At 39.4% G+C, this 20,870-nt stretch overlaps 1 protein-coding gene across 1 annotated transcript; it reads left to right on the plus strand.

Annotated features, from left to right (window-relative positions):
- The first annotated feature begins 6,553 nt into the window (after window positions 1–6,553).
- LOC308254592 (small ribosomal subunit protein eS1-like) lies at window positions 6,554–7,370 on the plus strand. Its single transcript, XM_080680825.1, has one exon. The coding sequence runs from the start codon at window positions 6,569–6,571 to the stop codon at window positions 7,358–7,360; it is 792 nt and encodes a 263-aa protein (XP_080536951.1). The 5' UTR covers window positions 6,554–6,568; the 3' UTR covers window positions 7,361–7,370.
- The last annotated feature ends 13,500 nt before the right edge of the window (window positions 7,371–20,870 follow it).

Consider the following 20,870-nt stretch of genomic DNA (forward strand, 5'->3'; position numbering starts at 1 on the left):
CAATAACATAGCTTATATTGAAGATGGCAAAGGCAAAATAAAATTGCCTAACAAAGGAAAGGTACAAAAGCCTTTCAAATTAAACTTAAATATAATAAAATAATTTAAAACTAAAACAAATAGAAAAGAACAAAATGTGTAAACAGTAAGTTAAACATTTTCTTTAGTGCAACTTCCAAATTATGCCCGGGACGCAGATGTAGATGGCAATGTAGACTGGGTTGAAAGGTTTTTGGTCTTTAAAACATCAACTTCAGTGGGAACAGTGTTGTTGGTCTCCTTTTTAGCTAATGCTCTGATACTGTGCTCTCCAGGGGCGTGTCTCCCTACATCACCACGATAACGTGTCTACGCATTCCCAGGGTGATGTCGGGGGACGCGTCCGCAGGCATTACAAGGAGCCTCTGGAAGATTGAGAGGTTGTTCCTTCTACTGAATGGGCGGATATAAATCCGCCCACTCAGAAGGAGCTGTGGCCGTGTTTCCTGACGTTGCCATGTTAACACTGCTGCTGGTGAAGGAGCGGAGGGGAAAGCAAGAGATCCCTCCGCTCTTTCGGCTCCGCGGGCCAGATAGAACAGCCGAACGGGCCGGATCTGGCCCGCGGGCCGTAGTTTGCCCACGGCTGGCCTAAAAGCTTTCTTTACTCAGAAAGGCATGTAGGATTCTCTCAAAGATCATCCAAATCCAGTAGGAAATGTCTTGAATTTTCCAGGATTTTTTTCACCACAAGTAGGAAAATACACCTAAAAATAAAATGGAACATCTGAATTTGCCAGCATTTCTGGATTGTTGTGATATGTATACAGTATATTCTTTTAACTGAAATATTGTTTGGGAATATAGCTTATTTTCTGGCAGGGAATTGTTACCTCGAAATACTGTATTTGAATGTATTTAGTTGTTGATACATATTTAATGCCATGAATAATAGCTTGTTTGAAATGTCTTTTCATTGTGCCAGGTAACACTTAATACAGCTTATTTCTTCCTAATCATTTTCAGTCCCTGGATCTGAGGGAGCAAGCATGAGAGAGCCAAGATAGCAGAAGCAGTCTTCAACCCACCACACTCACGGTACTCTGAGATGGGAAAAAAAAAGAAATAAACTAAGGAGTATATGGATTGAAATTCAACTGCACCATCCTGCCAAAACCTAGATGAGATCAACAAAGGAAAATGGAGCTGAGAAGATCTAGGTCCCTGTTCTGTGCCAAGGGTTGTACCTATATTCTCCCTTTGATCTTCACATCAATCTCCGGAAGCATTAAGGCCTTTTCAGATGAGGGGCTTGAAACTCAGAGATGAAATCATTTGGGCAGCATCACATAGGAATAGTGGTAGAACTGAGATTCAAACCCAAGTCTGTCTAAAACCAACGTCTGTGCTCTTTCTGTGTATCTCTCTTTACCCTCCTGAAGCAGGGGTTGTTAGTAGCTGTTCATTTTTCACCTGGACTTCTCCTTGGCAGAGGTCACAAACTGTTGAGCCTTTGTTCTTTTTAGACAAAAGAGTTTTACTTACAAATGTGAATTAATTGCCAGAAGATCCTATATAATAAAAGGGTAATATGCAAATAGACTGAACGGCAGAACAACCGAACAACCAATCAAAGCATAGTATGCTAATGATATGCTAAGGCTGCTCAACCGCTCGCTATGATGTGCACTGACCACTAGGGGGCAGACAGTCAACTGGTCAACCGGTCAACCAGTCGCTATGACATGCACTGACAACCAGGGGGCAGATGCTCTAACTGGTAGGTTAGCTTGCTGCTGGGGTCTGGCCGATGGGGACTGAGCGAGATGGGCCAGACACACCCTGGAGCCCTCCCATGGTCCCTCTTCGACCCGACTGTGCACCAGTGGGGTCCCTCAGCCTGGCCTGCGCCATCTCGCAACCCAGGACCCCTCAGATGATGTCGGAGAGCCGGTTTCAGCCCGATCCCATAGGCCACTCCCCTTGGGAGGGTGCCAGATGCAAGGCTCATGGCTGGCAAGCACTGCTGCAGCAGCGCGAGCCTCTCTGATTGGGACTGATTGGGCGTGAGCCCATGGAAGGCACAGTGGGGCTGAGGTGAGCAGGAGCAGTAGGTAGAAGCTGCAGGCAGCTTTGGACTGCGGGTTTCAGCCCGATCCCTGCAGGCCATCCAGAGGGACCACACCCGTGCACAAATTCGTGCACTGGGCCTCTAGTTTCATATAAAATTCTGATTTGGGCTTCCCCTGAAAAACAGCATAAAAAGCCAGGCCGGTGTGGCTTAGTGGTTGAGCATCGACTTATGAACCAGGAGGTCATGGTTTGGTCCCCAGTTGGGGCACATGCCTGGGTTGCAGGCATGATACCCAGTGGGGGATGTGCAGGAGGCAGCCAATCAATGATTTCATCTCATTATTGATGTTTCTATTTCTCTCTCTCCCTTTCCCTTCCTCTCTGAAATTAATAAAAATACATTTAATTAAAAAAAAAAAAAAAGATGGGACAGCTCCAGGATTCTCTCATGACAACTAACAACTCCAGCTGTGTTCTTTCTTCAAGGTCGATGGTCTCCACGTCACCCCAGCCTGTCACACACAGTTAGCAGCCTGGCTGCATGGTATCGGAGTTTGCCATCTCTGGATGAATGGTACCAAGTGAAGTCTCCTAATATTCACTGAACATTGTCTACAAGCAGTGCCAGGGCCTTACACATTGGGAATGGGTGCGATGGGTGCGGCTGAGGGCTATAAAACCGAAGGAAGGAAATGGGACTGAAGACCAAACTTGAACCTGTGAATTCATCTTGACCTGCTCATTCTCTAACCCAGGAAGATAATGGGCCCAGATGTTTAAAAATTTGTCATTAAAATGTTTAAACTTGCCCTCAGCTGAATAATGACCTTCCATGAATTTCAGCTAAGAAGAGTAAAAGAGCAGGGGTCCAGGAATCCAAAAACTAGAATGCTCATCCTCACTCACTTGCTGACTCACTTTTCCATCAGTAAACAGCACTAAGCATTGGTTGGACCCAGGTGCCATGTCTGTACGTGGAAAGAACTGTATTACTGATGGACAGCAGCCATGCAGGTGTAAGTACAGGGACACAGCGGTAGGGACCGGGTTTCAACTTCACTCCAGACCACTGTCGCCTGGGGAAGTTTGGGCTGAAGGCTGCCAGATTGTCCCACTTTGCCAGAATAGCCACAAACACATATGAGCCTGTGAATGTGTTTTAATTTGAAATGTCTGACTCTTTGAAATATTAACAACTAATTTGAAAATCTTATAATCCCACCTAAGCTAACTCTGGGCAGTGAAACAAAATGTCCCCTGGGTTGGATTGGCCCCGGGGCCCTCAGTTTTCTGCCTCTGGACTAAACTCTATTTAGCAGTAGGATTCTGTGATTTTAAGTACTGAGTAGACATAATTATGTTCAGGAAGAAGAGAGGGATGTAGGTGGGTATGTTTTCAGTGGAAAAGTTCAGAAAGATGAAATGTGTGGCATTCACAAAGTGGCCCATTTTGCCACCCTCCTCTGAATCCTGCATTCTGTGAGCACGAAGCAAGAGGTGTGGGCACACGCACCGTGTGAGCATCGCCCGCATAGATTGAGTGAGGAGATGCTGCCGGGGAGGAGAAAAGAGAGCCGAAGGTGGAGATTACTCTCTGGGGAAGTCGGAGAATTATACCCAGTCCCTGGAAAGCCAAGAAGGAAGAAGGTAAAAACATTTTTACACATGTACTTGGTGGTAGATGCTTTATATTTATTATTTAGTCCCTAAATCTTTTTTTTTTAAATATATTTTTATTGGTCTCAGAGAGGAAGGGAGAGGGAGAAAGAGATAGAAACATCAATGATGAGAGAGAATCACTAATCAGCTGCCTCCTGCACTCCCTGCACTGGGGATCAAGCCCAAAACCTGAGCATGTGATCTCCTGGTTCATAGGTCAGTGCTCAACCACTGAGCGACGCCAGCCAGGCAAGTCCCTAAATCTTTAAGGTAGATGCTGGTGCTGCCCATCGTTATAGTGATGACCATGTACTATGCATTTTTCTTGTACCAGGCATGGTGCAAAGTGATTTAACTATGTTTTATCTTACCAGCACCATGATAGGGATCCCTTTATGGCCAATATATAGATGAGGAAATTAAGACTTCGAGATTCAGCAATTTGCCCCAAAATGTACAACTAAGGAATTAGCAGTGGGTTTCAAATTCTGTCTACACAGCACTCACTCTTCCAATTTCTGCTTTTCTAAAAAGTTAGGGGACTGGTTCAAGATCCCATTACCAGAAAGCAGTGGAGTCAACGTTCCATTGTAGCTGTGAGTCCTCAGAGCCTTTGGTTGCTTTTCCTACTATCTGTCTCCTCGTTGCACCAGGCCAGACACAAGTCCCCAGGGTACAATATCCCCCTAAATTCTTTTTAAATTCACAAGCTTCAATCCTTTAGTGATCTTTTCTGGAATGCAGTGCACATAGCCACTGGCTCCCCTAGAAAGTGAAAGCAACACTGAGCTAATTAGACAACATTTATTAATCATTGTTGCTCCTTCTTCAATAGAGTAAAAAATATCAGTGAGTGTTAATAACACAGTACTTACCTGAAAAAAAACAAACACGATAGAGCATCTGAAAAAGAGTCTTAGTGCATTGAATATATTTCTATTCAGTATGCCATTTGCTTCCATGTGAGGAAAATATTGTAGACATTATTTCCAAATACAAACAAAATGTAAAACCAAGCTAAGTAGATAAACTGTTTTGAGCTAAGTCAAGTCCTCAACAATACTGACACCGGTGAGCACATACTATGTGTGGGGCACTGTGCTAAGCACTTTACATGTTTTATCTCATTTCATTCTCACCTGAACCCATCTTTAAGATGTAGACACTGAGATACAACATGGCTAAGGAACATGCCCAAGGTGACACAGTAAGTGATGGAGCCAGCTTTCAAGCCCAGACATGTGTTCCCAATACCTTACCGGCTTCTCAAAATGTCAAGTGACAGAAAGCATGGTCTAATTTGGGAAGCATATCCTAACTGTAGAATTTAAAGATTTCTCTTCTCTTTGGTTCTTTCCCATTTTCTAAAAGCACAGGATTCACTTAGAGTGATTCAAACGATACTTTTAGTATTTAAGCTATACCTACAGAACTCTCTTTAATGTGTATTAATTCTTCCAGATTGTTTGGGCCTTGGTAACACAGATACTGAAAATTATAGACTGCTTAGACAGGAGGGGGGTTGGAATTCCACATTTAATAAAGTGTTAACTAAATGGATATATTCAAACCAAAATAGGTACTTATATGAGGCACAGTCACACAGTGTCTGCTTAATAAATATCTGATGGATGAATGAATGAATGAATGAATGAACACTATGTCTCTTAAAATTCATTTACTTATTTATTCAACAAACATTTGGTACCAACTATGCACCAGACAATGGGTACAACACTATGCAAAGGAGACAAAATTCCTGCCCTTGTTGAGTTTACATTATGATAGAAATAGAAAATAAATGGGATAAGATGCTTAATATGTAAGAATGTCCTAAAAGCTAAGAAAAAATAAAGCAAAGGAAGTGTATTGGGAGAATTGAATGTAGTTTTGCAATTTTAGAGAGGGTAGCAGGGAAAGGCGGCCCTGACAAAAAGAGCCAATGCTTTTAAAATAGTGACCTTGGCCAAGGTTTTTTCACTTGCTATTAAACATTCAAAATTATAGTTCCCCTACATGTATAGTAAATTTTGCCAAATATATTCAATTGATATTGTTGGGTGTTTTTTATGTTTGGTATTGATGAGATGTATTTTTCTAGACGATTCCAGGATGAATTTTTGAAAATCACAAAGCATAATAGAAAAATAGTATACATCTTATAAATCACTAAAGACAGGTCTAGATCATTACTGTTTTGCCAATTTATATTGATGCTTAATACATCTAAACTGCATGTATCTCCAAATGAAATCTAAATAAATAAGTAAAATCCCACCTGGAGCTTTCTTGAAAATGATTCACATTTCCAGATTCCTGCTGGCCTGTGTGACGGACCCCTAGGCGGCCTGAGTAGCATCGGAGGGTAGACTTGATGACAAGGTCAGTGCGTTACCTACACACAGCCCTCCCTAGTGCCAGCAAAGCACATCGTGTTGCAGAGCACTTATGGCCACCAAGCAGAAAAAGCAGCTTTGATTTTTTCTTCCCTCTCTAAGTTGTGAACACTCACTAAAAAAAACTCCATTCAGTACTAAAGTAAAATAATTTCACGATATCAAGGCCTCGAAAGTGGATACTATGGAATTGGGGTTAACGTTCAGATTATCACTCAAGACACAACCATCTATAACTAATTCTAAATGAATGATGAGAAAAAGCCCTACTCACCTCCTCAGAGTTCATCAATCTTACCCACACAGTCACATCTTAGAGATATAGTGGATAAAGTTCCAGATCACCGCAATAACGCAAATATCACAATAAAGCAAGTAATAATCATTTTGCTGGTGGAGGGTCTTAACCTTTAATTTGTTATAAAAGTAACATCTGCCTTTTTGGCTCTCTGAGCAGCACCATGGCGGTGGGCAAGAACAAACGCCTTACAAAAGGCAGCAAAAAGGGAGCCAAGAAGAAAGTGGTTGATCGGTTTTCTAAGAAAGATTGGTGTGATGTGAAAGCACCAGCTATGCCCAATATAAGAAATATTGGAAAAACACTGGTTATGAGAACTCAAGGAACCAAAATTGCATCTGATGGTCTCAAGGGTCATGTTTTTGAAGTGAGCCTAGCTGGTCTGAAGAATGATGAAGTTGCATTTAGAAAATTCAAGCTAATTACTGAGGATGTTCAGGGCAAAAACTGCCTGACTAATTTCCATGGCGTGGATCTTACCCGTGACAAAATGTGCTCTATGTTCAAGAAGCGGCAGACCACGACTGAAGCTCATGTGGATGTCAAGACTACTGATGGTTATTTGCTTCGTCTCTTCTGTGTTGGTTTTACTAAAAAGCACAACAATCAGAGTTGGAAGACCTCTTATGCTCAGCATCAGCAGGTTCACCAAATCCGGAAGAAAATGATGGAAATCATGACCCGAGAGGTGCAGACAAATGACTTGAAAGTGGTCAATAAATTTATTCCAAACAGCATTGGGAAAGACATAGAAAACGCGTGCCAATCTATTTATCTGCTCCATGATGTCTTTGTTAGAAAAGTCAAAATGTTGAAGAAGCCCAAGTTTGAATCGGGAAAACTCATGGAGCTTCATGGTGAAGGTAGCAGTTCTGGAAAAGCTACTGGGGATGAGACAGGTGCTAAAGTTGAACGAGCTGATGGATATGAGCCTCCAGTCCAAGAATCTGTTTAAAATTCAGACATTTAATGGTGACAAATAAAAAAACCTATTTGTGATTAAAAAAAGTAACATCTGTGAAGTTCAAAAAGTAAAGTGCAATAATACAAGGTATGCCTGCACTTAATAGTGTGAAATTGTATTTTGCACTCACCAAAAATGTTTAAAGTGTTTTATTTTTTTCAGTTTTTATTATTGTTTTATTTGTCCACAAAGAAACTTTTACTAAACTTTCAGTCCATGAATTTGTCTTCATTTGTTCATTGCTTCCTAAAATGTGTCCATTTTAAAAATAAAGAAATACCTGAAATACGTTGCTTTTTAAAACCCACTAAGTATCAGACAATATTTCCCCCCTTTGTCATAGATTTTAGATTTTCTGATTTTAAATTCATTTTCACACATAATATGTGGCTGCATTCTGATAACAGAAAATATGCAACTTGGACATTTAAAAAATATATCCCAAACTTGCTTATCTAACCATACAGTCTTCTAAATTCATTTGAAAAAAGACCATATATTTACTACTTAGGAAATCTATAAAGTTCTTAGTTATAACTAGGCACACAGAGAACTACAAACACATTAGGAGCGAGACCATCACTCAAGTACTTAGCCCTCGCCCCTTCAGCTCTTTTCACGATGCTTCATCCAGCCTAATAGCTAAATGTCACAGTTCGTGCCAAACCCATCAAGGACTTTCCTGGCATTGACGTGCCTACTTCAGAATACGCAATATTTCAGAGTCATCAGAATTAACCGTCCACTAAATTCAATTTCATAAGGTTGCATCATCCTCTGCATTTCACCTTCATGCACAGTTTATTATAATTTCATAGGAAAAGCTAAAAGCTCAGAACACACATATGCTATCAGATTCCTGAACAGAAAGCCCTTTCTTTTCTTGAGCAGTTTTATTTTTTTAAACATATTTCATTGATTTTTTACAGAGAGGAAGAGAGAGGGATAGTCAGAAACACTGATGAGAAAGAAACATCAGCTGCCTCCTGCACACCTCCTACTGGGGATGTGCCCGCAACCAAGGTACATGCCCTTGACCGGAATCAAACCTGGGACCCCTCCCCAGTCCGCAGGCCAATGCTCTATCCACTGAGCCAAACCGGCCAGGGCTCTTGAACAGTTTTAGACCCTGGATAGCAACTCAGACAGTAATTGGATGTCTTCTCAGAGCATCTGACAGAGTTCACACTGAAAAAGAGATTAGAGACAAAAATGCCAGGATTTACTGACTGTGAGAAATCCCTGCATTCTCTTTCAGCCCTTCAGCACTGACAAGATGAGAAGCTTCAAACAAGGGTTCCCAGGGTTCTTCTGAAAGCGACAGTCCCTGGCTCCCTGGAAGCTCCCGGCATGCACCGCGGAGAGCAGGGACAGGAACTGCCTCAGGTGCTTTCCAAGTGGGACTGGAAATGCACCTCATCTGCACTTATGTCTTCTCTTTAACTTTCATTTTTTATTACTTTCAAGAAAGAAAAACAACAGGCACTGCAATGCAGCTACAAACTGAGGAGGAAAATAAAGAAACTATACGTAAGGACTGTCAAGTAAAGTCTAATATTAGAAACACTAACAAGGAAGCAACATCATTTTGCTGGCCTCTGGCTAAAATGGTGCCTCTCGGGTTCTTTTACACTCAGGAGAAAGGTTATCCTGAGACTTCATAGGAGGGTCCTAGTTGATGTAGGTGAGACAGATACAAACTCCCTCCATTAAAAAACCAGAACTTTAAGGATGGAGGAGGGGAACTGAATCCTCCCCATGGACAGACCTAACTCAGAAGGCTGGTCACTTGCTGCCAACGAAATATGCTGGCTGTGTGCTCATCTTATAAAAGGGTGATGTTTTCCACAGGAAAAGCAGAAACCAACCACAAGAGGGTTATTCTCTCAACAGGACACGCAGGTGTCTACAGCAGGCAAAAAGCCAGGCCCCTATCAAGCCAGCGGTTTCCAGCAGTGTCGACACGCCGCGTGGTGCTCTCCCTAGTCATACACACTGAACAATAACTCAAATCCATCACAAGATCACTTGTCAGTCCTCCTGGGTTAAATGGGTCTTTATTTTTAGAGAACAATGGGAATTATAGGAAACTGGAGGCCTCACATCACAGAACTATAAATAGCTGCTCTTAAATGCAGCCCTATGTTTTTGTTTTTCAATTTTAAAGTGAAGTTGACATTTAAGAGAGGGTATACACAATGTTGGTCAGTTTGGGATGCCCCGGTGACGTCATCGTATGTAGGTGATTAGGGACCTATTTAGTTTCCAATCAGACAAAGCACCAGCTCTCTGCAGGAATTTTAATCAGGAAGATTGTTTGCTGTGCTGAGACTGTCTCCAGGGAGCAGAACATTACTGACCTTTTTCCTCTACAGGAAATTTAAATTTGTATCATTTGGCTGGTTAGGATTTCTGCCATTTCCCAGTGGATCAAGATTAGAGATGAACTTTCAGGTTCAGTCATACATTAAAAACACAAACACATAAAACTGTGAAAAGCTAGGAGCAGAATGATGTCCTTCCCCTGATGCAAAGGTCACCACTGTTTTTTTCTCATTCATTCCAGCCAACCACAGCTCCCACGCTTACTGCCCTCATTTAGGGAACTCAAATTGGAAAACAGCGGTACTTATGGGTCCTCAGCATGTTCATTACCTAATTTTGTATACTTAATTTTGCTCTCTCAGTTTTTTGTTAAAGGAAAAAGTTCCCTTGTGATAGAGTAGAACAGGACATTTTTCAAAAGATGTGAAAATGAGGTTATATTTATCAGAATAATTCTTGTTTGGTCTAGAAAGCTCCTGACTTGTACCACTAAGGGAAAAAGAAAAAATTTGCAAGTAAGTATTTCTTAGAGGAATCTGCTGCTCTCTAAATAAGCAATTTCAGGATACAAACTCATAAAACTGCTGTGTCATCACATATTAAGTAGATTAGGGGGTAACACAGAAAACAGACCCCCCCACCCCAATCCAGTAATAACAAGTAACTTAGGAAAGTTACTTAACATGATCTCAGCATTAAATTAGCAATTGTTTTAATATTTCTAAAAATGAATTCATAAGTTGATATAACTATGAAACATAGCAATGTTCACACAACATTCAATGACTTAGGACTGGGAGAGGTTGGAAGGTCTTACCCTAGAATTATGCCAAATCTGAAACAGATTTAATACCAAAAAGAGACTCAAGACTAAAGCTTTATTATACCTAATTTAAAGGTCATGTTGTCGGAAACCAAGGTCAGCCTCATTTCCACCTCAACTCTTAGCTTCTAAATTAATTTTCAGTTTGTTTATCTACACTATAGAATCTGATTCCAAGAGGCTATGCATTTAATTATCACTACACATCAGAAAATATTTAGGCAGTCTTACCTGTTGTAACTAACCTATAGGTCTAGGCTTGGAAGCAATTTAGAAATATTTCAATGTTTATCTATAAAACATTCCATTAATTTTACAATATTATAAAGTATGCAGATACTTAGGTCATGGATGGGCCGGGTTTTTTCGTTGTTACTTGTTTGTTCTTAAAGATACTTAAATCAGTGGCTTAGGGATTGTTTTATCTTGATAAGCAGGTTTGATTATGCATTTTATGACTGTCTTCACCACTAAAATGAACATGGTATATATATGAGGGGAAACTCACTTTGGAATTCAGCTAGAAACAAATATACAACTGCTTGATGCTCTTCTTGGAAACTCAATTCAGACTTGACATCAGCCAATGAACAATATCAAGAATAAAAAATATCTTAAGTCCTGGCTGGCATGCTCACTGGTTAGAGCTTGGCCAACGCACTGAAGGGTCTCGGGTTCGATTCTCGGTCCCTGTGCAGGAGGCAACCAATCAATGTGTGTCTCTCTCTCTCTCAAACCGATGTTTATCTCTCCCCTCTTTCACCCCCTTCCTTCCACTCTCTCTAAAAATCAATGGAATAAATATCCTGGGGTAAGGATTAACAAGATACATTTACATATATTTTAAGAAAATAACTTATTCTTCATAGCAGAAGAAAATGCCTGAAATTGTTTTTAAACTGAGTGACATGCCAAGGCATTATTAACAATAATGAAAAAGGAATAAAAATGAATTATGCAAAGATCCTTAATTATATGCCAAAGGTGAATAATGTCTGTTTCTTTATCATAACTAATCTGGGAGAAAAATCAGTAACTATTGCACCAGACACTGTGCTCAGCCCAGAATTCAAATCCAGATTCTGTCCAATTTCAAGGCCTGTGTTCTTTCCATTACATATTCCGCTGCTTGCTTTCAGGCTAACCCGCTCCTTGGAGTAGTGCATCCATTCAATGACCGACCTGAGCAGTGCTGAACAGTTGAATTGCATGCAGAACAAAGATGACTGCTTCCCTAAGTCCACTTTGTTCTTTCCCTGGAGGCTTTCTCCCACCACCCTCCCCTGAGAATTCTGGGTAGGACTCTCGCTCTAAGTGATTACAGTAAGTGCCCAAGCTAAACAGTGCATGCAAAGAGATTTTAAAATCATTCTGGCATAATTATCCCAATCAACAAAAACCAACTACAGCTCAATCAAACTTTTGAGAGAAAAAGACTGTGTGGGAGTTAAAATGAATTAAAGCATAAGGTCAGGCTTTTATAAGGTGCTCCAGATTCATCACCTTGCTCTAATTCTTGCATATTTCGGCGGTCACGTTTTTGTGTGACTTCACAGAAATAACAAGTCATTAAAAAAAAAAAAAATCCCGAGATAGGTTACAAAAGTACTGTTAACACACTGTGCATCTGCATATATATAGCCCATGGTACTGAGACCATTGGGATAAAGTTGGAAGTCTGCAATTGAAACGTTATTTTTAAATCTGAACCAGGTGGGTAATTTTAAAAAACAGAGGTGTTACTGAACCAACTTAGATGTTTTCCCGCTCAGCTTCCACATTGATTGCATTGCTCCTTTCATTTCTGATACTATCAGTTTCCTAAAGGTTTGAACAGATCTAGAGCAATTACCCCTAAACTCTCACACATAGGCTGACTTGAGCATCCTGAGGCCTTTTACCCACATATTTCTTCAAATATGAAGTGGTATTATTTATCTATAGATTCTTTATCTCTTTTTAGAACAGTAATTTCAAAGTTTCTTAAATAGTACTTTAGTGGTAGCACATAACTATTACCAAATTGTCTTATTAATGAAAAACTGTCATGACAACACAACTCCATGGTACTTTGTTTATATGTACACAAAATAGAACAAGCAATATTTACCTTAAGGAAAAGTCATAGGCTTCTTGAACATTAACTGTCATCCTTAAGAGCCAGCTACTACCTCATTTGGTTTGGAGTCAAAGCATTGTGTGCACACAGTAGGTCCTCAATAACAGAGTCTGAATAAACCTAAGCACTTTCAATCTAGTAAATGGTCAGAGAAAAATATATATGGTGACTGGTTTCAAAGCAAAACACAGAAAGAATGAGTATGAAGCATGGCCCATATAAGGCAGGCCTTGAAAAGGGTCCACAGACTTCCCATGTACGCTGAATGCAGGCTGTGAATGGGGAGTTATTCATTAGACAGCCCACATAAAGAGGCTTGTTAGTACGGATTTTTAATGGAGCAAGGACACACACAGGGTTGTTACAAAATCTGATTATGTATCTAAATTCGTATGAATGGAACACTACTTTGAAAAGCCTTTAGAAATAAAATGTCTTGAGAATTTCTTTAATTTCAAAAGATCCAATCACACACTCACAGAGCCCTCTTCCACCTCAATTTTCCATTGCTTTAGCTGTTTTTATTAGAACTAGCAGCTACAGACGTATACTGAATACAGATTTGAGCCAGACAGATTTTGCCTTTTACACTTGCAATCAAATAAAAATTGATTAAAAAAATTTTTTTTTCCAATTTGTCCATCTCTTAGATATATTATAAGCCTTAAAGGGAAGAATTAAGACCATTTCATGGCTTTGTCATAATATGAAGAATTCTACAGTTATACATAGAAAAGCCAAATTTGATTTTACTTCAGGAGCTATGAAAAACTAAGCTGTCCCAGTCATAAGACATTTTTGGAATAAAGATCGAAAGATAATAATTTCTTTATGAAAAACAAAGACAAGCTGAATTCCCAATAGTCCTTGTCAAAGTCAGTTTGCATCTTGACTCGACTACAAACAAGGGCATTGTTAGCAATTTCAGAAAACTCCAGCAGAAATCATTGAAAATTTCCTGTCTGGACTCTCAACTTACCCTAGGCAAAACAAAAACAACCCTAAAAACAAAAACACACACTATAAACCAGACCAGGCATTGAGATGACAGCAAAACAAGTCTAATAGACAGATGTAAATATGCAGGTGTTGGTACATGTATTAATTCTCCATAAGGAGAGTAAGGAAATGATAAAAATGGATGCAGGCTGTGAATGGGGATTTCATATTAAATAAAAGTAACGTGTAGTAATATCAGACATATGTCGTAGCAATATCTTCACCAATACAGCTCCTAGGGCAATGGAAACTAAGGAGAAAATAAACAAATGGGACTACATCAAAATAAAAAGCTTCTGTATAGCAAAAGAAACCATCAACAAAACAACAAGAAAGCCCACTGCATGGGAGTACATATTTGCCATTGATATTTCCGATAAGGGTTTAATCTCCAAAATTTACAGGGAACTCACACAACTTAACAAAAGGAAGATAAATAATCCAGTCAAAAATTGGCAAAGGACTTATATAGACACTTTTTGAAAGAGGACATACAGAAGGCCAAGAGACACATGAAAACATGCTCAAAGTCACTAATCATCCGAGAGATGCAAATGAAAACAACCATGAGATACCATCTCACACCTGTCAGAATGGCTATCATCAACAAATCAACAAATGACAAGTGCTGGTGAGGATGCGGAGAAAAAGGAACCCTGGTGCACTGCTGGTGGGAATGCAGACTGGTGCAGCCACTGTGGAGAACAGTATGGAGTTTCCTCAAAAAACTAAAAATGGAGCTCCCATTTGACCCAGTGATCCCACTTCTAGGAATATATCCCAAGAAATCAGAAACGCCAATCAGAAAGGACATATGCACCCCTATGTTCATAGCAGCACAATTTACTACAAAGCTAAGATTTGGAAACAGCCTAAATGCCCTTCCACAGATGAGTGGATTAGAAAACTGTGGTTCATCTACACAATGGAATAGTACGTTGCGGTAAAAAAGAAGGAATTCTTACCATTTGGAACAGCATGGATGGAACTGGAGAGCATTATGCTAAGCAAAATAAGCCAGTCAGAGAAAGATAAATATCACATGATCTCACTCATATGTGGGATATAATGATCAACATAAGCTAATAAACAAAAATAGATCCAGAGACAAACGTGGAACAGACTGTCAAACCTCAGAGGGAAGGCAAGGGAGGGGTAAGGGTGGTGGTGGTGTAAGAGATCAACCAAAGAACTTGTATGCATGCATATTAGCATACCCAATGGACACAAACACTGGGGCGCTTGTCCTGTGGGGTGGGAGTCGATGGGGGAAAAAGGAGACATATGTAATACTTTAAACAATTTTTTAAAAAGTAACATGTAGCAAAGTTAACTAGGGCAAATAATTGTTTCCGAGGGTGTACTATGCTGTACAGTTTGATAGCGCTAGCTGGTCCTGAAGATGGAGAGAGCATGTGTGGGTTATCTAAAGGAAGCTCCTTGGACCACACTTAACCCTGTGCCTAGAGAAAAAAACAGTCAAATCTGGCTCTTAGAAGTTGCATCAGCATCAGTGAAGAGACAAAGGAGGGGGAGAAGAAAAGGAAGAAGCCACTTTCACACTTGCTGTAGTTGGTATTTATCCCTTTGTTGCCAAAGTTTCTGGAAACGAAGTGTATCAGAAGAAAATCTCTGGTTTTACTCCCCCCCTGCCTCCTCCCCAGAATACAATTTACCTGTCAGTGCAAGAGAAATCAACCTCTGAAGAGACATGCTCTTAAAAGACAGGACACTAATAATTGTAGCCAAGAACACTGTAGGCACAAATAATGGATTCTACAAATAATGCATTCTTCATGACATGGTTCAGAAGTCCCTGACCTGACCAAAAATATGAAAAGGTTGACAATACAAACTTCAGAAACCTACTGAGACAGGTGGGTTCTGTTCTGCTATCTATTATTTCCCAACTTGTATTAAGTCCTTATATTAGGAACTAGAAAGCAAATCCAAGAAAATTTTAAAACTACTGCACTGGATAGAAATTATTAGCAAAGAGATGTAGAATAAGAATCAAAATAAGATGTCCCATACATATCTAAACATGCTCTTTATTTTTTAATCTTGCTAAACCTCAAGCCCATGTTCAAACATTTAATAAGATGAAATTTCAAAAAGGTAAATATACTCAAAGAGAGCATTTTTCATGTTATAATAGATGTAGCCATTTACATCAACAATTTCCAAACTCTATGGTCTTATAATTTACATTTTGAAAAAGTGTTTATATCTCCAGCATACATATACTTATTTATATATTTTATGCATTACTGCTACTGGTAAACTTTATGTATGACATATACGACAAATAAAAAATGTAAAAAGATTAAAAAATATTTTAAAAATAGGCCTAGTACTTTCTAACCCAAGTGGATCATGTTTATACCATGTGAAATGTCAACAGCCCACTTCAGAAAACACAAGTTTATCAGTTCATTAATCAGATGTGAGGGACAACATATCTTCACCTATAACTCCCTCTCTCACATATACACGTTTTGAGATTTTGCAATATTTTATACAAAAAAACTTAAATTTTAAATATTAAAAATAAAAGCACTGTTTTTATTTTACTGCCTAGCACCTTGTTAAAGTAGTTGTGGGGTGAATAAAAAAATAAAACTAAGGCACATGATCAAACATATCCTGCACTTAAGTGGTGAAGCCAGGGCGGGTGAGACTTTATCTTGAAATTACACAAAATTAAGATTGTCACAATTACAGAACATTATGTGAAGGGCCATTTTAGGTCTTCCAATATATATATATATATATATATATATATATATATATATATATATATATATATATTTTTTTTTTTTTTCATTTATAGCTGGCTCCTTAGAGCAGAGAGAGAGGAACAGAGAAATAAGCCGTTGACTATTAAAAATTCTTTAGATTAAAAAAATAATAACAGCCCCCAGACATTTCACCTGTCCCTCTCCGCCCAGCTCCCTCCACTAGAAAGAGCATTTCAGACTTCTCTCAGGGCCCAGAGTTTCCAGTTATGTTCCCAAATAGGGCCTGAAACTGGCTATGTGGTCCCCCAAAGATTCTTTCTCTTCCAGATGTATGTGCAACTAATGTCTATGAGAACTCTGGGCTGCCAGGAACCCACAAAAACTGAGAGGGTCCTTGAGGCTGGAGGAGGTACATAAGGTAAAAAGGTTGTTGAATTAGGAGAAATGCTCATTGCAAAATATTATTTGGCAGTTTAACTATCATGACTTGAAATGTCACTGCTAAATTCCTCACCAGAAAACGTGGGTCGAACTCAATGACTTCCTTTCTAGAGACTTTTATTTTTAGAAAGATATATGACATACTTCTGTCTAGGTAGGTTTGGATAGTAGGAAAAGATGAACTTTGAGGCCTTTTCCAGTTTTATACTCACACACAGAATTCTCTTCTGCCTGGGAGGCCCTCACCTTTCTACCCTCCTGGCAAACTCCTGTTCACCCTCCAGGCCCAAGCATAACTTCTCTGGTTAAGCTTTCCCTACACTTACAGTGGAATTAGGAACTTTCTCCTCTCTGTGCTAAAATAAATAAATAAATTCATTTTAAAAAATCTTAAAATCCATGTTTATTAGCAGCACTCAGTTTAAAATGCAACTATCTGTTCTTGACCATGGCTTCTGTGTTCACACACCTTGTAGTCTCATGATTTATCACTGTGGGGGCACAAAATGTCATCACAATAAATATCTGGTGGATGAGTAAGTAGAGGTTGAATCATGAATTTGAAGGAGCATCAATTTCTACAAATATAGTAGTTTGCTTTGGTAGGTGGTTCTATTTCAACAAAAATTTGTTTGTTTTTATATACTTTATATAAAATCCCTCATGTTCTCTGAGCATTCTGTTTGGAGCCTCCTAAGATCGTACATTTGGTTATCAATATACAAAGGAACCCTCTCTCATTACTAGTCAGACTATAGCTTAGGGTAATGCAAATGAGGTAGCTCTCACGGTTTTTCTATTTCACAAATTAGGAACTATTCTCATTTGCAGCATTTCCTGGGATTTCTATAGAGTAACTTGGCCCAGTGGGGAAAGATATGCTTCCAATTGTTTATTCTCTGGTATCTCTAGTCTAGTCAAAAGGATCCTCAAAAAAAAGAAAGGAATGATTTCAAGAAAACATGAAGGAAAAAACACAACCCCCATCTATTTCACTTTGAGAGCTTTAGCCAGCAAGCATTTAAGAAATGAATTTCGGGGTAGGGGGCAGAATTTATACCCCATATAATTTCATATGCCCTTTTCCTCTTTAAAAAAGTCACTCTGTCACATGTAATGAATATCTTTTAAACGCTGAGTGGAATACCTTATATGGCCTAACATAATACTCAAACCTATAAATGTCTTAATCCCTTAAACATTTTTCTTTTTAACCACATCAATTTCTTAATAGATGAGCATCACACTAAAAATGTGAGAAACATTAATAAAAAATACAAAACTCAAACTTTATTATAAATATTAGAAAGTAAAATACAGAAATCTACCAACTAATGCAGGGTTCTAATTGGTCATTTCAAAAGATGATCTATATTAGGAAACTTCTTGAGCAAAATACTTTGTTTAAATTTCTCATATACATTATGTCAAGAATACATATTTTTAAATGTACTTTGGACCCTACATAATTAAAGCAAACCTCTGTCATTCCCACCATACCCCAGGATAAATTGCAGTGCAAGAGAAAAAAAAAAAATCACTAAAATATCCATTTACTTATTCCCTCATAGCTCTCACCTCCCCACATCTCCAGCTCCAGTATTTCAGTTCTTTAACTGTGCCTCCACCTTAACTCTTCTAGAAAGTGGGTCAGTCCAACTTAGCCAGCCACCAAAAATAGTGGAAATAACCGCTGACCATTATTGGCATGCCCTGCTCCGTCTCAGACTCAATTACTTTGAGATTTTTGCCTTCTCATATTTTTCATCTCCCAGACGTCCCCAGTAAGGTGTTTTTTTTTTCACCTTCTACAGAGATAAACAATGTGAGCACATCCAATAAGTTGGTCACCTACTGAAAAAAAAAATGAACAAGATAGTTCTGATTTCAGTCCCAGATGATTTAAGATCCTCACTTTCCCTCTCTCTTAAATTACTATTTATTCTACAAAACTCTCATTTGGCATTTATCTTATGCCACCTTGCCCTCCTCTTCCTCAAGCATGTCTTGAAGGTGAAATCAATCTTAAGGGTGATGGTAATGGAGACCATTCTCCTCTGTTCTCTGGTTAGAAGAGAGGACCCAGAATGGTCTCCTACTCAAAAATGTTCAGACCATTTTTCAATTCACACTATAATCCATTGCGGGGGGGCGGGGCGGGGGGGGAAGGGGTGGTAGAGGGTGTGGTAGGCAAACAGGTTTTATCTCCAGTGTAATGCTGATCAATTCAGTAGCAGCTACTCTAAAGGGCTGGTTTAAGAAAGATAATGAGGTCACATCTGGACGCACAGTCTGTGCACTGATGGATTAGAGATGTCTGTCACATGCATTGGTGAGGCAGATGATGGCATGCATGCTCAGTATTTGCCATCTTGGCTCTAATCACTTAGCCAAAATCTGAATTTCAGTTACTTCAAGAATGTCTTACTGCGTAAATTCCTATTCCTAATTAAAGTGTTAGGCCAAAGATAGATGATTCAAAGTATTCCAAATATATGTCTATGTGTAACACTTTTACATAAAAGTTTGGTGAAATACTCTTCCTTGGTGAGTCAGACCTCCAGGTCAACATCATGAACCCAGTGCCCCCTCCTCTTCCCACCGTCACATGGTAAGAATGTTCTTGAGAGCGTTCAACAGGGACTTTGAAAGTGACGCCAGCTTTTCTACAAAAGCAAAACATCAAAGCTCTTCGCTCCAGAAGCCAGAAGGGTTCCACTGCCTGTGGAGCAACTCTTTTTCATTCCAGTAGATGCTGCGTTCTTCTGATTGAAGAGTTTCTTTTCTCATCCTGTGCTCTCCCAAAAATGGGCACATAGAAGACAACCACAAAACCAGGGTTGACAACATTTAGGAGATATGGTTTTAGACTTTTTCTCTTGAAAAAAATCGTTTCACAATGATGAGAAGACAAATCCGACATCTCCCCTCCATTAGAGTAACGAAGTGTCCTAGGGGCTCAGCAAACAAACAAATAAATCAAACCCATTCTTGATTTGTTTCTAGTACTGTTCTCCTTGGCCAGAAAAATCCCTCATTTTCTCCTAATGTAAAATAGCAAAGATTCCATTTCATATTCTTATTTAAAGAAGCACATTACAAAGTGAAGTGCATCATTAAGTGCTGACAACCTCCACTTCTGGCTTTCTAATCACATTTATTATATTTCCAAGGCAATCTTCATCAATTTCCATTTCTCTAATCAAATCATATTGTTTAAAAGCCAACTTTACTTACTACTTGCTATCCCTCTACACTGTAACGCACATCCTAGGAAGGTGTGTGTATTTTTTCACCTTCTACAGAGGTGTTTGTTTTTTTTTTCACTCTCTCCACCCCAACTCTTCTAGAGCATTCCTGCCATTAAGGGGCTTGCTAGTCTCTCCTACTTTCTATGACTCAGAACAAATGCTTAGGCCAAGGTCATTGGAAAGTTCCCTTAAAACAATGTCAGCCCTGACCGGTTTGGCTCAGTGGATAGAGCGTCGGCCTGCGGACTGAAGGGTCCCAGGTTCGATTCCGGTCAAGGGCATGTACCTTGGTTGCGGGCACATCCCCAGTGGGAGGTGTGCAGGAGGCAGCTAATCGGTGTTTCTCTCTCATCGATGTTTCTAACTCTCTATTCCTCTCTGTAAAAAATCAATAAAATATATTGAAAACAAAAACAAAAACCAATGTCAGTGGTTATAATGGAATAAAAGCCTTTCTGAGATAAAAGTATGTTAGAATGGGAAAATAACTAAAAATAGGTTGCTTTTCTCAAGATCTCAAGAAGTGTTCTTTAGTGAAAAGGCCAGTTTACCTTTAAAAGTTAACGTAGAATCTTCTAAAAAAGCTCCCCCAAGCCCCAAATATTAAAATCATTGAAATTAACAACTCAAGGAAGAGAAAAAGACAGTGCCACACATGGGCATCATAGGGCATAAGGGGCAACAGACAGGACATGATGGGCCCAGCTGAGCCTGAATCCAGAAGATCTTGGGTTCCAAATGAGTTTAGATTTTAATCCATCCCCTGAGTCTTTTCTTCCCTGACTGAAGCTTCAGCCAGAGA

The sequence above is a fragment of the Plecotus auritus genome (genome assembly GCF_963455305.1).
Source record: "Plecotus auritus genome assembly, chromosome: 7".
Classification (NCBI taxonomy): Eukaryota; Metazoa; Chordata; class Mammalia; order Chiroptera; family Vespertilionidae; genus Plecotus; species Plecotus auritus.

Coding starts and splice junctions, on each gene's coding strand:
- LOC308254592 (XM_080680825.1), top strand. CDS start 6,569: ATGGCGGTGGGCAAGAACAAACGCCTTACAAAAGGCAGCAAAAAGGGA.